The sequence below is a fragment of the Typopeltis vanoorti genome, chromosome 24 (genome assembly GCF_054136105.1).
Source record: "Typopeltis vanoorti isolate ZY-2024b chromosome 24, IOZ_Tvanoo_1.0, whole genome shotgun sequence".
Taxonomy (NCBI): Eukaryota; Metazoa; Arthropoda; class Arachnida; order Uropygi; family Thelyphonidae; genus Typopeltis; species Typopeltis vanoorti.
The window spans coordinates 22,411,562-22,433,967 of record NC_143572.1 but is presented as its reverse complement, the minus strand read 5'-3'; the positions used below and the strand labels follow the sequence as shown (position 1 = coordinate 22,433,967).

The 22,406-nt window shown below is 36.7% G+C and overlaps 1 protein-coding gene across 1 annotated transcript in view; it reads right to left on the bottom strand.

The window, feature by feature from the left end:
* LOC150092996 (photoreceptor-specific nuclear receptor-like) overlaps positions 1-22,201 on the bottom strand; it is a 119,739-nt gene extending 97,538 nt beyond the window's left edge. Inside the window, exon 1 of the mRNA XM_090414125.1 lies at positions 22,096-22,201. Coding sequence (XP_090270251.1) covers positions 22,096-22,201 — 106 coding nt within the window. The remainder of the gene's footprint in view (positions 1-22,095) is intronic.
* Positions 22,202-22,406: the final 205 nt, after the last annotated feature.

The window sequence follows — 22,406 nt, the reverse complement described above, 5'->3', positions numbered from 1 at the left end:
ATGATGTGTTCTCTATTTAGCCCAGACACGTTAGACTCCTTCCTCGGTCATTTCAATAGCCTACATCCAAGAATACAGTTTACTATGGAAAAGGAAAAAAACAATTGTTTACCCTTCCTAGACACCTTAGTCACACGCCTGCCTAATGATACACTTACCTTCACCGTATACAGAAAACCCACACACACACAGGTAGATACATTCACAAACTCTCACACCACCACCCCTCTCAACAATATGGCATCATTAAAACCCTTACCAAGAGAGCCCACAATCTTTGTTCCAGTGGAACCGCCCTCACTACTGAGCTTAACCACATACACAACACTTTCCTCTCCAATGGCTACAGTGAACACAGTATCAAAAAAATAATCAACTCTTCCCCCATTCCCCGTCCTTCTCGTCAACAAGATTTTAAAAATGCCATCACCATACCCTACATCCGTTGCACATCCGAAAAAATAGCCAAGATACTAAAAAAGTACAACCTACACACAGCATATAAGCCCCACCGCAAACTTGCTACCCTTATCCGTTCTACGAAAGATCAGCTCCCTCCTCTCTCTCTCTGCCTGGAGTTTACAAAGTACCCTGTTCGTGTAAGCTGGCGTACTTTGGACAGACAGGCAGATCAGCATCCATCCGTCTAGAGGAACACAAGTCGTACATCTTCAAACACAACTATGGCCATTCAGGCTTGGCTAACCATGTTTTGGACACCACCCACAGAGTATCATGGAAGAAAACCACCATGCTCCACCACAGCAAATTCAAGAAAGAGAGACTTTTCTTAGAAGCAGCAGCAGCTCTCAGAAACCAACCAAATCTTAATAAATACGGTTGCATTAAGCTTCCGAAGATTTGGGAAACACTCATCACCAGAGTTCCCACCTTACATTCCAGGCCACCTACTACTGCCCTTAGAGGGCGCTCTACCTAGATAGGACTTTAGTGTCACCCACGTGGTTGGGCTTAGTATTGTTTGTTATTTGTGTATATGTTACATTAATTGTTTTTGTAATCCCCGTAGATGTCCCAGTGGCTAGGACGAAATATAGGAAGTATTAAATTCTATTTTAATTCTTTTTGAGTGTTGTAAAAAATCCACTAAGCCTCCAACATGATGTTCTTAAGACTGGTTTGCCTGTTTTGCGGGAGAGAAAACCCCACAGTCCACGTCCAAGACCGGCTAACTTGGCTATGTCTGAGAAAGATCCTTAAGCTCCTGAAGTCGGCGACGAGAATCGAACCCAGGACACTCCTTTCTCAGGCATATGGTTGCGAAGCGCGTAAGCACTCTTGGACGTGGACAGCAGGGTTTTTCGCCGCAGTTTATCTGGGGTTTTTCCTCCCGGTAAACGGCAAAAATATACCGGGAGGCATAGGGCTAGTCACCTTATCCTCGAGACGGGTGCGACTTAGAAGAGCTTAAGTTAGCTCTGTAAGTGACCTCGCTGAAAAGTAAACGAATCAAAGCTCATACTAGGATGCATTATAATACGGGATACACAATGGCCGCGATAGATTGCAATACACATAATTAAGTAATTATGATTAACAAGTTTAAGGATCAACCTTCGAGGTGATTCGTCTGTTTATATTGTAAACCGTATAATGAAGCTGCAAAACTGTATTGACAGAACAAATCGAAACAAGAGTGTAAAGCACATTATTTCGGACAAGTAAATATCACTCGCATTGATAATACGCTCACAGTTTATACGAAGTCTAAAACTATTGCTAGGAAAAGCATTTCTTTTACTACGAAGATAATAAATTGTCGTGGGCTTGATGGACGTCTGTAATTAACTTTTCTTTCGAAACGCTTAGCAGACTTCCATTTTTTGAATCTTGGCTGCCTCGAGCAATGATAGATTTAGAAAAGATTATAAAATATAAAATAAAATATAGTAAATTTTACTTATATAAACATCTATATATATTATATTAGAGTAGTATTCAGAAAATTGCAGACTAAATCAATACACCTTCTTTTTATTTTAATATGTCTTTTAGTATAGTTACGTCTGAAACACAGTATGGCATACGAAATCGCATTCTTACCTTTTCGTGATGCTATGCTCTGGTTTTTCTTAGAAGTGGAGGTATGGATTTCTGTTATATCAGGATCAGGAGCAGCCTCGGGGAAAAAAACTTCCACAAGCAGTAAAATCCAACAAGAAGAAACAGTGGTTATTGAAACCATCAATACCAATATAGATATTAATACAGATGAAATAGATACAGAAGAAGGAAAGATGGAGGTGAACATCAACACCTCCAAACGGCCATTAAGCCCACAGGAAGAAGAGTTGGTAACGCCCAAAACAGCAAAAGTAGCTGAGACCGCTCACCCAGAAGTTCCTCATGCAAAAGCAGGGGAGACTCTAAGCCATCTTATTAGAGGTATCCCTGGGGTGGCGGATAAATTCAAAGAAGCGATGGCAAAATTAGGAGAACCTGAACTCCTCCTTACAGGGAAGCATGGACCTGATGTTGTCAGTGCAAAATGGGGTGACCTTTTCGTGGATGACATCAGCAAAATCAGCCCTGATCAAGTAGAGGTAGCTATGGATTTAGATGAGGAGGCAGTTTCGGCGTTTTTTATAGCTCTCTGCAAACTGGACATGGTCAAGGGAAGTGAAGTAGCCATGAGAATATTAACAGCCCACAACAAAAGAAAGACACAGTAACCACTTTGTGGGTTTACTGTACTCAGCTTCACTGATTTTTAGCTCCCACAGGTGGGGGAGGACCTGAGAACCCGAGCGGCGAAGGCTTACAGCGAGGCGGTGCAGTTCCTTGTGAGCTGCATCACTCGGGCCAGATCCTTCCTCCACCTCTAAGTTTAGCTTTCAATTTTTGCTTTTCTGTGTACTTTTTTGTTTTTGTTTCGTTACATGTTTCCTTTTTAGGATTTTTCCTTTTTTTGTAAAGTGAAAAATCAACGACCGTTTTAGAAACGCCCCTGGGGGGGGGCAAACAGCTAAAACAGGTCAACTGAGGCCTCTTTCACCTACTCTACCACTATGCACTCTATCTTTATTTCCTCTCCTACTATCTGCTGACTCTCAGCCTATCTTACTCTACAGGCCGATGATGAAGATTTGTTGAACTCACAAATTATTATTATTATGCTCTGGTTTAATTAAACTGTTGAATAATACAGATAAATAAAGGGTTATAAACTTAGAAGGAAATGGGTGAAAAAAATACACAAACAGCAGTAAGAGGCTCAGATATGAATCTAGAAAAAACAAAATGGATCACAATCTACACAAGGAACACTCACTTATGTATTAATGACGTTCCTATAGAACAAGTTGACTCCTACAATTATTAGGAAAAACAATAAAAATGAATAACGATTTATCTGAAGAACTAGCAAAAAAAAAAAAAAGCTGCATGGATATCATTCAACAGACTAAAAGAAACACTTACTGATCCAAATCTTGACATCTCTGCGAAGGAGAAAGGATTACTTGTTTTTAGTATTTAGATATTCTGCCAAAACAAATTACATATCTGAAGATTTGGCGGAACTAAGAGATCATTTATAAAAATGAGTCATTTAGATATAGCAGTTGTTCTCCTTCTTTTTTTTTTTAATATTAATTGACTTTCTTTTATTGGGTGGGTGAATTGATCGACCGTGAGATGCGGTGATTAATTAATACATACCCATGGAGAGTAAAGGATGGCAATGCCGTAGCCAATGAAGTTCTAACTGAGGCTCGGCTATTGCTGCTACCCTCCTGCCATGATCAGAGCTTTAATTAATATCTCAATAACACTGTCCTCTACAGATAACGGGGAAGATGAAAAGCATTCTTGCTTCGGCCCTTTAAGCCAGTCCTTATATATATATATATATATATGGACAGTATTTGGATTTTGTTCATATTGTCACAATTAGAATTTCGTGACCTTGGAGAAATAGATACAGATAAGATTACCGCGAGCTTGGGGTGATGAATGGCAATGCTGTTGCCCATGAAGTTTTAACTGAGGCTTGGCTGTTGCTGTCACCCAGGGCCTGAGTATGGGGGTAATGAATGGCAATGCTGTAGCCTGTGAAGTCAACTGAGGCATGGCTGTTGCCCCTTAGATGAGCTGTTCTGCTCGGTGGTGCGGTCGCTCACCCGTGGGATCTCATCCCGCACTTAAACATATACCGCGGAGAAATAGATATGGTTTATGCATGTAAGCACATTATTTTGGACAATTAAATATTACTGACATTGATAATATTCTTAGCTTTAGATTATAATATTTAGTTTTAGTTGGTTAACTTTTTAAAATTAGAATTAGTTCAATCAACGTACATCTTCCTAGCATATTTCTTGTTCAATTATCGTATGTTTTTTTTTTTTCTACAGTGAAGCAGAAACAAAAGAAAACATAATTACAATTGAACTTGAAGATCTGTAGATTGTAATACTTAAAAAATCTTATTTTGGTAGCAGTTTCAAGGAATGATTGAGTGAGTGAGAGAGACAACAGATAAGGGGATGAAAACTTGAAATTATCTTTAACGTCTGCACATTTGTAAATATTATTGTAATATTTAATTATGTCGTACTTACAGAAAAGTGCTAAATTCATCAGTATATCCTGGACTGAGCATAAGCTATTATATAGGAGCAGCTTATTCTCAGTCCGCTTTTTAGATCTCCTCCTGCCACCTCCGGTAAAGTAGAAGCAAATCAAATGATCTGCTAGCTTAGTCTGGAAGTTCCCTAAAAGTTCTTTAAGTTTGGTTTATTACCCAGTAAGTTTCCCGTAAATGTTTAAAGGGGTATATTTTTTAGCCAAAAAAAAATTATGAGACAAAACAAAGTGATGTCATATCAACCAATGAAAATATGTTAGTCTATTACTTTTAATCATCATATTCTGCAGTTTTAGAACATTCATTATCCTTCTCAAGAGTCTCTTTATTCTAAGTTCAGGGTTATTTTTCAAACAAAAGAATTTATCATCGTGTTAAGTGTATAGGCCTCCAAAAATTGTGTTAATTGTCCAGTAAGTTAACAGGTTTTAGTTTTAGAAAACACGCGACGTTACGTAAAATTTTGTTCTAGTTCTTAACGCTAGGTAGCGCGGCAATCTTTGCAACAACTTTCAGAAAGAGGCCATGTTTAGGTAAGATTTTCGTCTGACATTTTTGCAGTGAGTTGTAGATATTGCTCAAGTTATGAAGTAAAATAAAAACTATTCGATGAAAAGAGAGAAATGTGATTTTGAAGCTATGATGCACCAGTGTGTTGTGTTTAAATGAGTGTTATATACACTTTTTTTTTGTTGCTGTTTTGAAGAGTCCCAAGATAAGCCTTTATCATCACTACTCTACTTCTGACTAACTCAGTGCTGCGTAAAAACTACAAAAAAAAAAAAAAACCTCCAGTCATATCAAAAAAGACTGTGTGCGCGTGTGTCTAAAGAAACTATTTTCTTGACTGTTTTGATTTAATTCTTATAACATATTAAACGTTTTATTGGGGGGAGACATTAATTTTTGCTGTTCAAGCGCAGACTGACGTGATTATACTCGAACTGCGCAAGTCTAAATCTCATTCGCTGTGCAACCTTAAGAAAATGGACAATGAGAATCTCATCTTACTCTTAAACCATCTCCTTTGCGTTTTCTTGATACCATAGAATCACTCGCATCCCTCTCCCCCCCCCACCCCCAACACATAACACCTGTAATTTCCTAAGGAGCAAAATGTGCAAAATTCAGTGAGTTGTTGTTCCACTGGGACCGTGTACATATTAATCAAAACGCATCCAAGAGAAGACCTTTGACCAGACACAACGGACACTTGGCGTGTATATAAGATGAATGACGCTGGCGCCGTGATTACGGTTACCGGACAGAGAGATTAATTGTTCCAGTCAACAGAGGGGTAAGGCTAGGGCGAGAGAAGGATCAGCTGGAAGTCTGAGTTCGGTGTCTTCATGTCAGGCGTGAGAATGATAGATGGAGACCCTAGAGATAGCCTGTCTAAGAAGTTCAATGTATTCATAAAGTTGGAAACTTGCCTTTCCCGATCGATAGAAGGCGGGCAATATTCGACCGGCAATTTGGTCATTCAAAGTAATTATTGACTTCTGTCAACGTTCAGTAGCGCCATCTTTCGGGATGTAATGATATAAACCGAGAAATATTATGTTGCCTAACTACTATTGTAATAAAGTCACAACAGTCTGAAATATCCTCAAAATAACTTTATGATCTCTTTTGATATGATACGTTGCGAAAAAAAAACTCACACAGTAGCATTTTCCTGGAAGCTGATAACTTTTCGCTCGAATTTAACAAACCTGAATAATTAAACCCAATAATGAAACAAGCCTTCAGCTATTTTTGAAAAAAAACTTAAGAAAATGAAAAAAAAACCAACTGATTTTGTTAAAATACAAAATAAATTTATAGATTAAATGTTCTTCTTATAAAAAAATTTAGTTCAGTTCAAAATTTTGAGTGATACAAAAGTTTTAAAAGTGACACCTTTTTATAAACTTAATATTTTTAATATAATAAATTTAGATAAGTTTAATCAACTATTGTAAAATCAACTATTGTAATATTGTAATAAAGTCACAACAGTCTCAAAATAACTTGATCTCTTTTGATGCGGTACGTTGCGAAAACAACTCACAGTACAGTAGCAGATTAATTAACAGATAACAGATATAATAAGAATAATATATCTGTTACTTGGGTCATAAATCCAAAATATATAATAAGAATAATATATCTGTTACTTGGGTCATAAATCCAAAATAACATCTACTTCATTTGTAGGAGCATTGAAAAATTGTTGCTTTATACATGATTACGTTAGTTTCTTTAGCGAATTCGTTTTGACAAATATTCTGGTTAAACACGAAATTCAATTCGAATAACGATCGTTGATGAATAACCAAAAAAAAAAAAAAAAAAGTCGAAACAGCTCACTATTAATTGTCAGTTCCAAATTAGCACTATGTGTAAACAACGCAAACAGAAATGACTTCAATATCCCTTAAAACAATATCAGAAAATAGATGCCACACGTGCAAAAGTTGGAACGGTGAGTAATCGATGATATACATTTGCAACGACAGATAAAGAAACAAAGGATAAAAGATAAAGATAAAGAAATCCAGGCAGTGTATATATTTTGTTGAAGTTTAAGTTATATGACGTCAGCTTCAAAACACACGCACTAAACATTCGTTCAAATTTTGCCTGGTAGATATAGCAGTGCAGTACCAACAGAAAACTGTTGTCGGGAAAAAAAAAAAAAAGAAACGACATATTGCATTATGCTGGTGCTCTAACAATCCTATATCATTAATAGCAGCACCGTGAAAGCTGCGTTGCAGTTATCGTCAGCAACGCCATGATCGCAATGCAAGCGTATCTCTTAAACTTAATCCTCCTTCTTAAAAACCTTAATCCCTTTGGTGAGCAGTGACCTAAGAGCGTGCTGGTGGAGCACACTCTCTGTCAAACGACAAGGGACCTATCAATTTCGGGCTTGACTGCACCGAACAATTTGCATGGCGTACTTCGCTCTCTGTGCTGTCGATGGCGAACCGCCTCTGCCTGTCCTTCCCCCCTTCCCTGCGGTGTATTAAGAAGCGACGCACGGAATCGGGGGTTTGTAAGCCAACTAATTCATAGGCATTTACTGGGTAGCTACGATAATTGATTTCTGCAGCCTCTTCCGGATTGATGGGGAGTAGGGATTCGGATAGACGCTACCAGGTCGGCGATGGTAGAGACGAGAACTTTGCATCGTAGCATAGAAACAACAATCTACTAGCACATAATGTATGGTGCAGGGGGGAAAGAGAGACAAAGAGGGGGGGTGGAGGAAGTGAGGAGAGTCTCAGAGACGAGACCATCTTATTAAGACATAATGAATGTCTTCTGAGAAGGAATTTGAAGGAGAATTTTATTAAATCAATAAAATATCCCCACAAAAGCTCTACGAATAAAACCGACCGTTTTGGGTAGCGCTGAAAGGGTAAAAGAGGTCAATAGTCAGTAATAGTTTTTTTTTTTTCATATATTCTCATTCGTATTGTTCTCAAGATTCTTGAAAAGTTCAATATTTGAAGTCCAAACTACAGCGTATTGAATCCGTTTGTGTTTATTTTTTTTATAAATCTATGGCACTGAGTGAATGCACCAATTTCTTTTTATCAATAAAAACATTGAAATAAGTTGGGAACAACTAGCCGAAGTAGATAATCACTGAATATGATTATAAAAAAAATAACGCAGTCCAAACATATCGGTACATAAAATAAAATATAAAATACCAGACGCTCATTGAGGTAATCATATCATTTTAAGACATATAAAAAACAAAATGGTGTATTATAAAATTAACATTTAATTTTGAAATTAATCATATTTTTAAACACTTTTATTTAATTCATAGTATTATTACAGTTTATAAAATACTATATTTTACTTTTTGTTATCTAATTATGATAAAATGTCAAAATATAGTAACATTCTCAAAAATGAACTTAACCAATGTTATAGTTAAGAAAAGGAAAATGAGATGAAGGCATAGTAATCATTGAATAGATATTTTTATTCATTATATGATTATGTATGAAAAGAATGGATGATTTGCTATGTTCTTGAATTAATTAAAAACATACAAATCGTAATAATAATTCCCAAATTGCCGGAAGCAGGCAGTGGCAAGCCTGGTGAGGACAACTCGGGTTTTAATCACGTGATTTGAAATTAAACTGGTGTCCATGGTTACGATATTCATTCTTGCTTGCGTCAACAATGAACCAGATATCAACAAACTTTATGTAGTTATTATTTTCCATATTATAGGAGATTTGTGCTTTGGAAATACTACGTAATCTCCTGCACACACAATGAATCAGATCATTAAGATACAGTGCATCAATGCGCAGTTCTGCGCATGTGTGGCAAAATTATTATCGTCAGCTCTATCACGTGACAATGGTGGATCTTTCTTAACACTGTTAAATCGACCAGTTGAGCACACAGGAAGAAGAAAACAGCGTATGATTTTATTGGTAGGTTACCAAACTTATTCAATTTTATTTGTATGTAGCCGTTTAGCTACATAAATCAAGAGTGGTCAAGTGAAGAGAAGCTTGAAAATATCTTACTTTGTCGTGTCTTCTACTTGGATACATTTCAGTCTCATTGAAATATCGTCTTTCTAAGGAAGCAATAGTCGACCGAGGACAGCACCCGTCAACACTCTAAGCCATCGTCTCTAATAAATTATAGGGCGACTATGACATCACCGGGAGCGTGCCTATTGAAGGCGACGTCTATGACAGACGGACGCGACATTAATGGTTTGGACAATACTAACCACTTAGCTTAAATTTCATGAATTATTCAATCGTAAATGAAATTCATACGGAAACGTTGGTTGGTGATGTTCACATGCTACTCGTGAGACAAACGTGCCTTTTATCCTTGGCGTTTCATATTTTTAGTTCCGTTTTTCAAGACATGGGAAAGAATGCATGAAAGAAGAAATTCGACAACGAACAATCGGGGATAAATAATTAGTTTATAAACAGAATTAGAACGTTGTATAAGTCGAAAATGCCGTAAATTCGTGGAAAATATAATAACTCTACCCCCCCCCCCCAAACATCCTTTCATTTTCAAAAAGATATAGTAAAACGCAAGCTACAGTGAGAAGATGAGACGTTAGTCTAGGACAGTGATTTTCAACCGTTTTTCATAATATGACACACCTTAAAATTCTGCGGCACACTAAAAATATATTCTTTTAATTTTTTTGATGAATGTGCCTATTTTTTTATGCAAAAAAATAGGCACATTAATTTAATTTAAACACACAGACAGGATATCAATAATAGTAATTACTTATCCTTTTTGCTCCAAAAAATTTTTAAACTATATTTTTGACATTTTGAGTAAGAAAAACAATACTCAAAATTATTTTTAAAAATTTTTATTGATTTTTTTTTTTTTCAAATGAATATATAATATCCATGTTAAAGGAATACTATTCAATAAAACTAACTGAACGAAAACAAAACAAAAAATAAATAAATAAAAGAACTTTTACCGGGTATCTTAAAAATAAGAGAATTAAATGAAGTTATTTGTGAACACACTTATCAAAATATTAACGCTAATTAACACAGAATTTTAAACCAATTCACCAACCATAAATTTCGTAAAATATAAATAAGGGAGCTTCAGGTGCGGATGGAAGACCGGACACTAATAAATAAATGTGGCAAATGACGACATTATTTCTTTCAATTGATTTGTTTTCACAAATCTCGCGGCACACCGGTTGAAAATCACTGGCCTAGGAGATTAATAAAAAAAAGGGGGGGGGACTAATTCGGTCGAAATTAATATATGAAAACTGTACCGACCTATTTTTATTTATTTATTTTCGCAGAACAAATAATAATATTAATTATTATAATAAAATAAAAATAAATAAAATAAAATAAAAATCTATCTAGAATCTGATAACTAGAATTTGGAAAGAAATCTAGAATTTGGAGCTTACAGTGATGAAACTTTGTTGGTAAATGAATAGCGAAATAAATGAACTGTTAGTTTAACCAATTCTACTATAATAGGAATGGGGTTAAGCGCCTCCGTGGCGCAATCGGTGAGCGCGTTATCTTAATCCAAGAAATAAAAGACCCACCGCAAAACATCAAATCCACCACATTGAGAGGAAATAATAATAACAAGATTCAAAGCTAAAATCTAAGAATATATAGATACGCGTATATATATAAGGGTATAAGAATGCTATATACATGTATATCTAACTGTATATATGTACACAAACATCGTGAATATGTAAATAGCACTTATCCCTTAAGATAAATCAATGACATTGTATCAAACAAATATGTATGCAGCTAAAGCTATACTACCAAAAATATGCGTATATTTACCTGTATATACAGACAAATGTATTTTTTTTTTTTTGGTTTTTTTTTGTAAGTAATGCAGTTAAGATGAGTTAATAATATGATACTAATCCAAAATGTCAACTAGGATATAGAACATGGCATTGTTGAAACTTAGCATTGCACTGAATCTACATTCGGATATTCAGTTTAATAACGGTTAGAAGACCACAACTGTATATAATGAATTATTTTCAGTAATTTCTCATTTCTTTGTTTAAACTTTTAGTTACCTTTGACCCCTGAAGATGTAAGTCAAACGACTTACGAAACTTGTCGGGTTTGTTTTTCATTTTCATTTATCGTAATAAACATGTGGTCCAATGACCGGAATCTTTCTTATGAACTGCTAAACCATAGAAACCTTCGCATACAAAAATATTATTTTTATTTTTATTAAAGAAATAACGGATTTAGAAATGTATTCATATTGTCCAAAAGAAATTAAATAGATGATTTTAATCTCCCGATGTGACCCCGCTATATTTATGAGAGGTGTGAAACAGCATTAAAAAGTTTGTTCTCCTTTCGTAGTTGACATTACAGACAATAAATAAAATAAAAAAGATGTTTCTCGAAGACCTGAAGATGAAATTAGAACTGGGCAAAATGACATTTAGAAACCTGCAAGATATTTTTGTGCAGTTTACTAGACGGTTCCGTTCTGAAGCATCCGGTCAATAAATAAATAAATAAAACATATTTTCGCTTACATGATCTACTTAGTACCTTCCTTCACTCCCAAGAAAAACATATGATACTTAGACACCTAATCCATAGATGGCGTTAAAGTTCTTATCAAAGGCGATTTGATAAAGAGTAATAGTATTTTCATCATCATCAAATTCCCGATACGTACTATCAAGGGGTGTACAGGATATGATAGTACTACATGAAAAAATTACATCATTACTAACTTCCTATCTCCAATTTTCCTCCAAATCAGTCTGTTACTTGTCAAGACTCCAACATTATCCGATCTTATATTTCTGTCATCTAATGCACTTTGTACAGTATCAATCCACCTATATCATGGTCTTCCTCTGGGTTGTTTTCTTGCCAACCTAGCAGAGAACACTTGTTTTGCTAATCTTAACTCGCCCATTCTATTTAAGTGACCATACCATCTGAGATTAGCTCTGCTAACGCATTCCTGGATGCTGACAATGCCAAGTTCTTTCCTAATATCCTCGTTTTTAATATGATATTGCCATTGATGCCATCTGTTCAGGCCTATAATCTTTCTCAGGACTCTCATATCTGCGGTCTCTAGTCTTTGGTCAAGTGTTTTACTTCTGACCCAGCTCTCAGATCCATAAGTTAAAATTGGTTTGAACACAGTCTTGTATACAGCTAATTTAGTGTTCTGACTAATTTCTCTCTTATTCCATATGAATTTCTTCAATTGACTTCCTACCATACTAGCTTTGTTGATTCTGTTGTCGATTTCTATATTTAATTTACCATCTTCACTAAAAATTGTGCCTACATAGCTGAAATGTTTCACTTGTTCCACAGATTCTCCGTTCACAATGCAGTTGACATTTTCAATGCTTCTGCCTATTTTCATTGTCTTTGTCTTGTGTAATAGCATTTTTAAAGGTAAAAAAGATTACGTAAAGTATCATTTTATAATCCTAAACAATTGTCATATACTTATTAATTTTTTTAATATTCCCTGTTTTATTAACATAATTAACTTCAATTCTTTTCACTAACAAGTTTTATTATAATTTTAAAAAATGCATGGACAGTTTTTTTTTTTTGGGGGGGGAGGCTTTGACTAAAAAAAAAAAAAACATTTTTCAGCTTCAGATTTCTTGAAGGAGGAAAAATCCTTGTCTTCCTAGATCTACCAATGCTTATTAATAATACGAGAAACTAAAGCATTACAACGGAGCAAATGTAGAACCAGGGCGAAGAACACAAAAATCGATAATTTGAGCTAAAACATCCTTATATTTGGAATTAATGGTTGATTATAAAAATGATACTCTTATCAGAAATGCTTTCATGATCAGAAAACATTTCTTCTAACATTTAAGGGGGGAAAAAAGATTAAACGAGGCAGTACGTAATGGTATACAGTTTAGTATTTATTTGAAATTTCAAAACTTGAACAGTTTATTGTTAAAACAGAGATTTGAGACAACAACAAATATTCTTTTGTTTATTGCATATAACGTGTTAACTAGCAATTCCAACAATGGCAGATAAAACGTTTGCTCCGATGTATTGTTTTTCGCTAGTAAATAAAACTCCCAAATGCAAATAAAGCTTTTTTATCGAAAGAGTGGGGAAGGAGAAGGGATGAATAAGTTCCCTTTCTATACGTGCCTATCATGTCCGAACTAATAAATAAAAGCAGGAATTATATAAAGTCTAGCGATTTCAGTCGATAGGCTCCAATTATTACGAAAGAGGAAGACGGTAGTCGCGAGAAGCAAATAATATCAGGGCCACAGAGAATGTTTATATCATCAGACTGTGACCTTATTGGCGAAGCACTCTATTAGAAGACAAGCAGCGGCACTAAAAGGAGCGAAGCTCAAGAAAATGGCCGGAAAGCGAGATTCGGTGTTGGACAAGGCATTTTTTTTCTGTCGATGCGAAACGTGAGGAGAATGACACGACGCGCGTGAATTGTGTGACTGCTAGGGTGGCGTGGCGTGTATGGCAGCTTTGGAGGACTTAAGCTGCTCTCTGAAATCGCACAACGGGGTATTTGGGAGAGAAAGTCTAGCGGGACGGCGACATTAAAGTTAAATAATGGCAGCGAGTTAGTGTGTGATGGCCGTAAGAGGAGTTCCCGCAGATCAAGCTGCACGCCGTTGAGACAGTCGGCCTCCGGAGTCTAATTGCCAAACTAGAGATTGTGCATTGAGCGGATTCTTTGAAAATGGAGTTCTACTTTATTATCTCGTGCGGCTCGCTCTTCTCTTTCCTACCCCCCTTTCTAACCCAACCTTCCCCCCCCCCCTCTCTCTCTGTTATATCTTTCCAGAATAATAGGCGGGATGAAGTGAGGACACTGGAAGATTCGATATGCTCGTTACTTGTTTTTCCATAAACTTTCATTCGGAAATAACAACAACAACAACAAAAAAAAAGATATTTTCTGTTGATTGCAAAGTTTTTCTTAAGTAACTTAGTCGACGGAGAATTTTTTTTGACTGGGGGAGGGAAGAAATAACATATTAAGAGGGGGTCTGGAAAGTTCTGATAAACACCTAGAACAAAAATTAATTCCTTATCCTTATAAGGACTGGCTTAAAGGGGCGAAGCAAGAATGCTTTTCATCTTCCCCGTTATCTGTAGAGGACAATGTAGGGATAAGGTGTTATTGAGCTATTAAAGCTCTGATCATGGCAGGAGGGTAACAGCAATAGCCGAGCCTCAGTTAGAACTTCGTTGGCTACAGCGTTGCCATATTTAAAGGTAAAGCCGTCTCTAAAAATTCGGATTCGGACGATCCCTAGGCCACTCATTCGTGGGCGAAGGACCGTCCATCTCAGCGTTGGCTCCACTCAGTGATGGCCTTCCACCCACACGCCACCACCGAGCCGAACCGCTCAAATTCCGAGGAAAATAATTCACCGACAAAGCCCCTCAGCGGGCCGTGCCGGAGAACACTCTCCCCGGAGACTCAAATTGCTCCCTTAAGGCAAAAACCTTAAAAGAGCGAACTCAAAAACTCTCGAATCTCATCACCCAAGGGGGTAACAGCAACAGCCGAACCTCAGTTAAACTTCATTGGTACAGCATTGCCATCCATTACCCTCCAAGGGTATTGGATTGAATGAATCAATCACCGCATTTTATGTCTTCTTATATATATCTATAAGATATGTTCTTTCTTGTGGTTATATCGGTTGCTTTAATATCGTTTTTGTTCTAGGTGCTTATCAGAACTTTCCAGACACCTCCCCTCCCCCCTCGTACACACCTTTACCGGGTTGAATTATAACTTATTTTGGTTATGATTTTTTTTTTCATCACTTGCATCATAAATATCGAAAAAAAAATATTTACGATATTAGAGTAATTATTAATAGTTAGTAACTAATGTATATCAACAATGTCTTTAAGCAACTGAGACTTTTCTAGAAATATCAAATAGCTCTGGCGTTTTCGTATTCACTGGAATCTGCCCGACTCAAAAGGGGTTATCCTATTCCCAAAATGTACCGTAATAATAAATATAACTACAGCAGCTGAGCTTGATCGTGACTGAGTCCAGGCTCAAAATATCCTTTGCGTAGTTCATGTTATAGAGTTAGCAATATCACTGGTTGTTCCAAGCACTCAGGATTTACTGATGATGCAACAAATAAAGTTGATACGAGAATATATTCTGTAAAATTATCAGATTTAGATTCCGAAGAATGATTTGAATGCGATTCGACGCTGTGTTCGCTCTTCTTCTACACGTCTGTCGATCATACAACACTTGCTGAAGTTCTTATCTAATGATCTCGTAAACTTTTTTTTTTCGCAAGGTATTGTCGTATTACTCAAAAGCCAAACATAAATAAACATGGTTCGAATCTCATTGTGATTGGACAACAGAATTAAAAGCCTGTGTTATGAGTGATGTAAATGATTTGAAAAGTATACGATGCATACTTTTCAAATCAAAGGGATGTGTATCGTTATGGATGCTCTGAGGAGAGCGTTATTTACCACAACCTATCAAAATCACAACGAACGTTGGTATGGATATTCTTGGATAATCCGTTTTGCCATTGATGTGACAGGTCTACGAAAGACCAAGTCGAGTATCTAATGCACTGTGTCATGCTGAGATGTCTAGGACAATGGAATCACAAACTCCTATCTGGATTCGACAGAGCACTTTTGGAAAGAAATTTAAAATGAGACCATTATATCAAAATTCACTACAGAAAATTACTATCCTTTTAGTGGGAACGAGAAAAAAAAAAATCCATTTTTGATGTCTAAAAGCTTCGCCATTCGTCTTTGATAAGAAGAACCAAATACTATGAAGTTCAAAGGGAATCTTCCTTAAATATGAATGTTGCAAGACACAGAAAATAAGTAGATCAAATGTGTGTGTGGGGGGGGGGGGGGGGCAGACATGTTTCTTGTGGAATAAAAATGCAAACAGACCCACATGTTTTAGGACGCCTTAGTTTTTCAAAGTATTGCTGTTGACAATAATGTGAAAAGATTGCCGTATGATAAGTTGATGTGCATAATAACCACCAACACATTTTTTAAGAATGTAATAACTGATGTTAAGATGAATGCAGTTTTGTTATTCTTGGGACCTAACAGATGCAAGTCCGCTAAACAAAGTGCATTCACTGGAATTTTACTCGTTGTTGTAATGAACAGGTATAAATAGTACCAGTGGCGCACCTAGAGGGGGAGTGGCTAATGGGCCCTGTCCCCTCACCCCAAAGAAAAATGAAAAAAAAAAAAAAAAAAAACACTAGAAAATTTTCCAAAAATCTTTTCTTAATTAAAATTCTTTTTTTTTATTTATGTTGTGTCGTGTCTTCTATTTCTACACTACTTATGAATTAGCGATCATTGAAGATGCTCAGTCATAGGTCGTATGCGATGCGTAGTGTGTATTCTCAACTCGTCTACTCAAATCGGACACCCTCCCCCCCCCCAAGATTAAATCTTGAGTGCGCTACTGCATAGTACCACTTGTGAAACACGCCAATCTTCCGATTTTAATAATAATACCTCAAAAATTTTAATTACAAAAATCAGTAGATATTAATTTATTTTAAAAAATTAATGAATCAAGAACATATAATCCATTGACCATATATAAGTACATACAAATAAATATTAGTTAAAACTCTCTATGCTGCAAGCCAAGGGTATGCATTCATCCTTGGCGATACTTAGAGGCTAAGATCGATGCTTACCAATTTCTAAAAAAAAAAAAAAAAAAAAAAGTTAGGACTATAAGAATGCATCTGCGTACGTGTTAGTTTAGCCATTACAAAATACAACTGAATGGCTAATTTCTCAGTTGTCCAGTCCATCTTCGTTGAGTCAGTATCTAGGTCAGGGGTCTCAAATCTCAAACGCAGCAAAGGGCCAGTCAATTAGATGTATATCAGACGAGGGCGTATTCAATATTATTCTGTGAATCAAAACATAAACTAAAAAAAGAAAGGCTCTAACAAACGCCGTTTTGTTGCCGGGCCTTTACGACTTATGTAAAATGACACCACTATTTAAATTTAAAATTTATAACCGTTTTTATTTTTAAATTTTAAAAAAAATAACATGTTTAGAAAATATAAGTTCAATTATCACAGTTCTTATGGTTTGTTTCATAATGGCGTTTTAGGTCATATTCTTTCATCAGGGCGACACTTGGTCTACATATCAAACATGCTGGAATATTTTTTACTTCCACAAAGAAATATGCCTTCTCCCATTTTTCTTGAAAAGTTCTGCCTTCTTGATCTATTTTTCTTTTTTTAACTTTAAATTCAGACATTGTTATGGACAAAAAAAAAAAAAATATAAGTCATTGAGGTAACTTTTTAACACACTATCATATTACAATGGTAACCTGTAACTTATTGACATTGTATCACGTGGCTTAAAATGGCTGCGTGACAAGTAACTTCCATTCAGTGTTGAAATACATGATAGAAACATGGTACAAAGAATTATAGTAATAAAGTTTACTTTTTAAAGCTGTCATAAAACATTTAGAAGTTTGAATATTTTTCTGTTTTAATCCCAGTAAGATGTTAGAAACAATGATTTTTAGAAAAGAAATCATTAAGGTCGTGGGGCCGGATACGAAGCCTTCGCGGGCCATATCCGGCCCGCTGGCCGCCAGTTTGCGACCGCTGATCTAGGTGAACAGAACAACTGAGAAATTAGGCAATCGGTTGTTTTGTAATAGCACTCTTGTAGTCACAACATTTTGGAAACTGGTAAGCGTCGATGACGCTCCGGGAAGATCATTAGTTAAGAATTCCCCCCCCCCCCCGACTGAATAACCCACCTAAGAAAGATCGCATTGAAAAATGTGTGAATACGATGAATTTAAGTTGGTACGGCTCATTGAAACAGGATGAGAGAGACGAAAGTTAGCAAATCGTGGTTTTAATCCCCGAATATTTATAAATATTTTTGTAAACACTTAAAAGGAATCAAAACACATTACGACAAAACAGGAAGGAAACCAAACCCTGATGACTGGATGCGTGCTCTCTAGAAGAGAGTTCTTGAATTATCTAACTAACCCTTATCTCACCTGTGACACTAACGAACTATAGGTTTACAACATTCCGTAGCGGAACTTGAACGAAAAAAAAAAAAAAAGGTGAGCTGATATTTCGAAGATGGACTTCATCGCCATCAGTACCATCGCTCACTGCATGCAGAAAAAGAACTTACAAGAACAAGGACGTACCACGTCCTCGTGAACCACCCACGAGGACGTGGTACGGACATTAGGGGAATATGCTTAATCTCATTGAAGTGGCCGTGACTCACTTTAAGATCTCCTCCCCACTCAGCCGTCAATCAACTACCATAGTCGAAGAAATGGTGACATGTCGGAAGTCACTGTTGTGGTGGTGTGCGTGACTTTAAGATTCTGTGAGGCAGCTTAGAAAAAAAAAAAGTCCTCCTGGAAATATTATGATTTAGTCAGATATGATTCAGGAAGTCACATGACTTTTTTGTCATTAACTGATCCAGTAGAAAACATTTTTTTTTTAAATTGTTTATTTGGAACACGATTACATTCATAAATGGCTTTCCTCACTGCGTGCGATAGTATTCATCGCAACAGTGAAAAATAAGGGGACACGGTTAGATTGTGTAGCGAAGTGAAGTCGTACGATGAATCTTTTGATTCCTTGGAGATGTCACGTAATAATAAGTATACAAGATGAGTTAGCCAGGTCTCATACGGAGGTGGGATTTTCTTGTTTGGAAACGCGGGTTTGTCCTCCCCAAAACATGCAAACCAGCCAGTTTATAGACATAATCGTCATCTTCATAGCATCAGTAATGGTTGGTGGTTATAGCTTTCGGCTGTTTACAGGCAGCTCTATATACCCCACCATCTAGGGAAATGACTATGAGCAAAGTGGTTTCCTTGCCGTACTATATCCTATGACCCTGTGTGTTCAAGGGGGGAGGTTTGCGGGATGAAAATCCCCAGATAAACTAGGTGGGGGGGATACCCTGCTATCCACGCCCAAGACCGGCTAACTTAGCTACGGTTGAGGAGGACGTCGTCAGCCGAAATCGAACCTAGGACACTCCTTCCCCGGGCATCTGGTTGCGAGGCGCATGGCCACTAGGCTAACCGCGCGAGTCTGATAAATGTATATTAGAGAGTTACCAAATTAAATTTCCTTTTTCTTGAACATTTGACATAAACTAATAGATCTTATATTTTTAAATAATTTTTAATATAATCTTATATACGTCCTTATAAGGACTAGCTTAAAGGGGCGAAGCAAGAATGCTTTTTATCTTCCCCGTTATCTGTAGAGGACAGTGTGAGGATAGGGTGTTAATAAGCTATAAAAGCTCTGATCATGGCAGGAAGGTAACAGCAATAGCCGAGCCTCAGTTAGAACTTCATTGGCTACAGCATTGCTATCCATTACTCTCCAAGGGTATTGGATTGAAAAAATATATATATATATATATATATATATATAATTTCTTTATTTATCTTTCTTCCATTAAAGTTCCTTTAATTAGAGGTTTCCAGAAATTTAAGATAAGCCAGATTTGAAACGTTTTTACGTCACGGATGTGACAAAATTCGAAACGGATGTGACGTCAGCTTGGTAGGTCATGACTTTTGGAAGGCGACGAAATGCGTGATGCTTACTCCACCTTTGCTGCGAGTCGCCCTTGTGTTGCACTTCCATTGGGTAGGTAGCTCTCTTCTAAAGGTAGTGCAACACAAGGGCAACTGCATATAATGTCATGACCTACCAGCCCAGAAATCGGAGGATTGGGCGCCGTAGACTCCCCCCCCCTCAGTGGCGCACTCAGGATTTAATCTTGGAGGGGGGGGGGAGTTAAGTAGACGATTTGCGAATACACACACTACGCATCGCATACGATCTATGACTGAGAATCTGCAGTGATCGTTAATTCATAAGTAGTATAGAAATAGAAGACACGACACAACATAAATTAAAAAAAAATGAATTTTAATTAGGAAAAGATTTTTGGAAAATTTTTTTCTTTTGGGGGGTTTCCCGGGCCCCTTTCCCCCTCTGGGTGGAAAGGGGCCCGGGAAACCCCCCAAAACTTCCCCCCAGTATAATATAATAACATAATATATCTAAAATATATATAAATATAATAACATGTAACATATATATATGTGTTACATGTTATATATAATAGATCTTGTTATCTATTAGTTTATGTCAAATGGCCGCTCAAATGTCCAAGAAGAAAGAAATTTATTTTGGTAACTCTCTAATTCGTTCTTTTATTAATAGACAGTAGGTAGGGATGTCTGTGAGTGCCTTGAGGTGGCTGACGAACTTTATTTCCCTGTGAGATCAGCGCCCTGCTTACCGGAGGTTTGAAGTGGCTTGAAAAGTTTCGACGAGGATTTCTGGATGTCTAGCCTTAATCAACCCACGGTGTGATAAATCCACAATCTTTCGTGGATGGCATTCGCATTAAAAAATCATTAAGCATCCCAGTACTATTTTTAAAAAAAATCAGTCCAGCGGTTCGAGATACTTTTTTTGTTTTTTTTAAAAAAAAAGAAAAACAAAGCGAATGGAGCATAAATTGCTTTGTTTTTGTTGGTAGAAAACGCCTAAAAGACGTGAGTCAGGTTGAAGATTAATGTTGCCTCCTTTTGACTTGATTATTGTATTTACATTAGAAAACAAGTAATGTATATACCATTCAAGACTTCTCGCTACCATCCAATCAAGCATCACCAATAATTGAATGCTAGAAAACTCAAATGAACTGTAGATGGATTTCAAATTATATGTAACGAATTCTACCGAAATAATTTATAAAATATCTGTAGGTTTAAACGCGAAAAAATGCGCCAGGAAAAAAAAAAAAAAGAAAGAAAGAAAAAATAATAAAAAAACAAGTAAGGTGCAAGAGCGACAGATTTAACACAATCTCTTTTTTTTCTTCAACGAGCAGTCGTTAGCTCTTTAATTTGAGCGTGCGTTTACAGGACCTCATTTTCTTCGTTATTTTCTTCCAAGCATTCCAGCGCACGAGGCAGCGGCGAATGCTCGTCAAGAGGCAGCAAAAACGTGGCAATGGCCGCTGCCAAACATAAACAAACATCCTCACGTCCAAACCCATATCTCCTGCATGGCTCCTATTTATTGTATCGCCTGCAGTTAGGTCGGACATGGTAAAATAATGAAATCACCCGGTATTTGTGCGTGACAAACTCAATACAGTGTTAACGTCGACGGACAGCGGTTTGTCTGTCGAGCAGGAGGCGTTCAAACGCACGTGTCTCTCCTGCCCTTTTGCGCCTCCATAAACTATGGCGGGCAAGGGGCTGATTGCTTCGGGGTTAAAGCGCACTCCCCGCAATGCTATTAGCCAATGTGATTTGTCTCATTTAATGGCTCGGCTTCGGAAACTGCGAGAGGTACGTAGAAACGCGCACGTTCAGGCGTCGCTCGTTGTGTGCACTTGTCACTCACTGTTTCTAACCACGTACCCGTCACTGGCGCGCTTTAAAGTTCGTTAACGGTAATTGCTTTTGTTTAGTGACTTCCCTGCCAGTGCATTAACAGATCTCGCTTGCTCGTTATTGTATCAAGGCTAGAGTGGAGGCTGCCACAAATAACAGCTATGAGTCAACTCTGCTGGATCAGTAAACAGAAAGGACAATAGCGAGATCATGTGATGACACATTTCTTCAGAAATATCCTCCAATATTTACTACGCTTCCTTTAGATTCTAATAATCAGCAGTTCGACTGTTACATTAAGTTTAGTTGTTTGCCGTATATTCGTTTATGTTTGTGGCAATGAAATTATTTATTTCGCATTCTTCATGATTTTATTTATTTTTTAGCAACAGAGCAAACTATTTAAGTATAAAAATATAAAATTTTTGAAATTATTTTACCTATGTGGAATATTCTTTTAATATATTGCCATTCGGTTCTTTCTTCCAAACGATTTGCGTTGTAGGTTATTTTCAAACTGCGCAATCTGCTGCTACTTGTTCGCATAACAACTACTCCCTCTCGTGAAAAATCATAGAAACTCTTATATTAATGCAAACATTACATGAATAATATTAGCACGTTACCAATTTTTATTATACATTTTTTTCTTTTCTTTTTTTTTTAAAAAAAATCGTCTTATTTATTCAAAAAAAAATAATAATTTGAATTCTATCCACTGATACATATTACATGAAACGATCACCTGTTT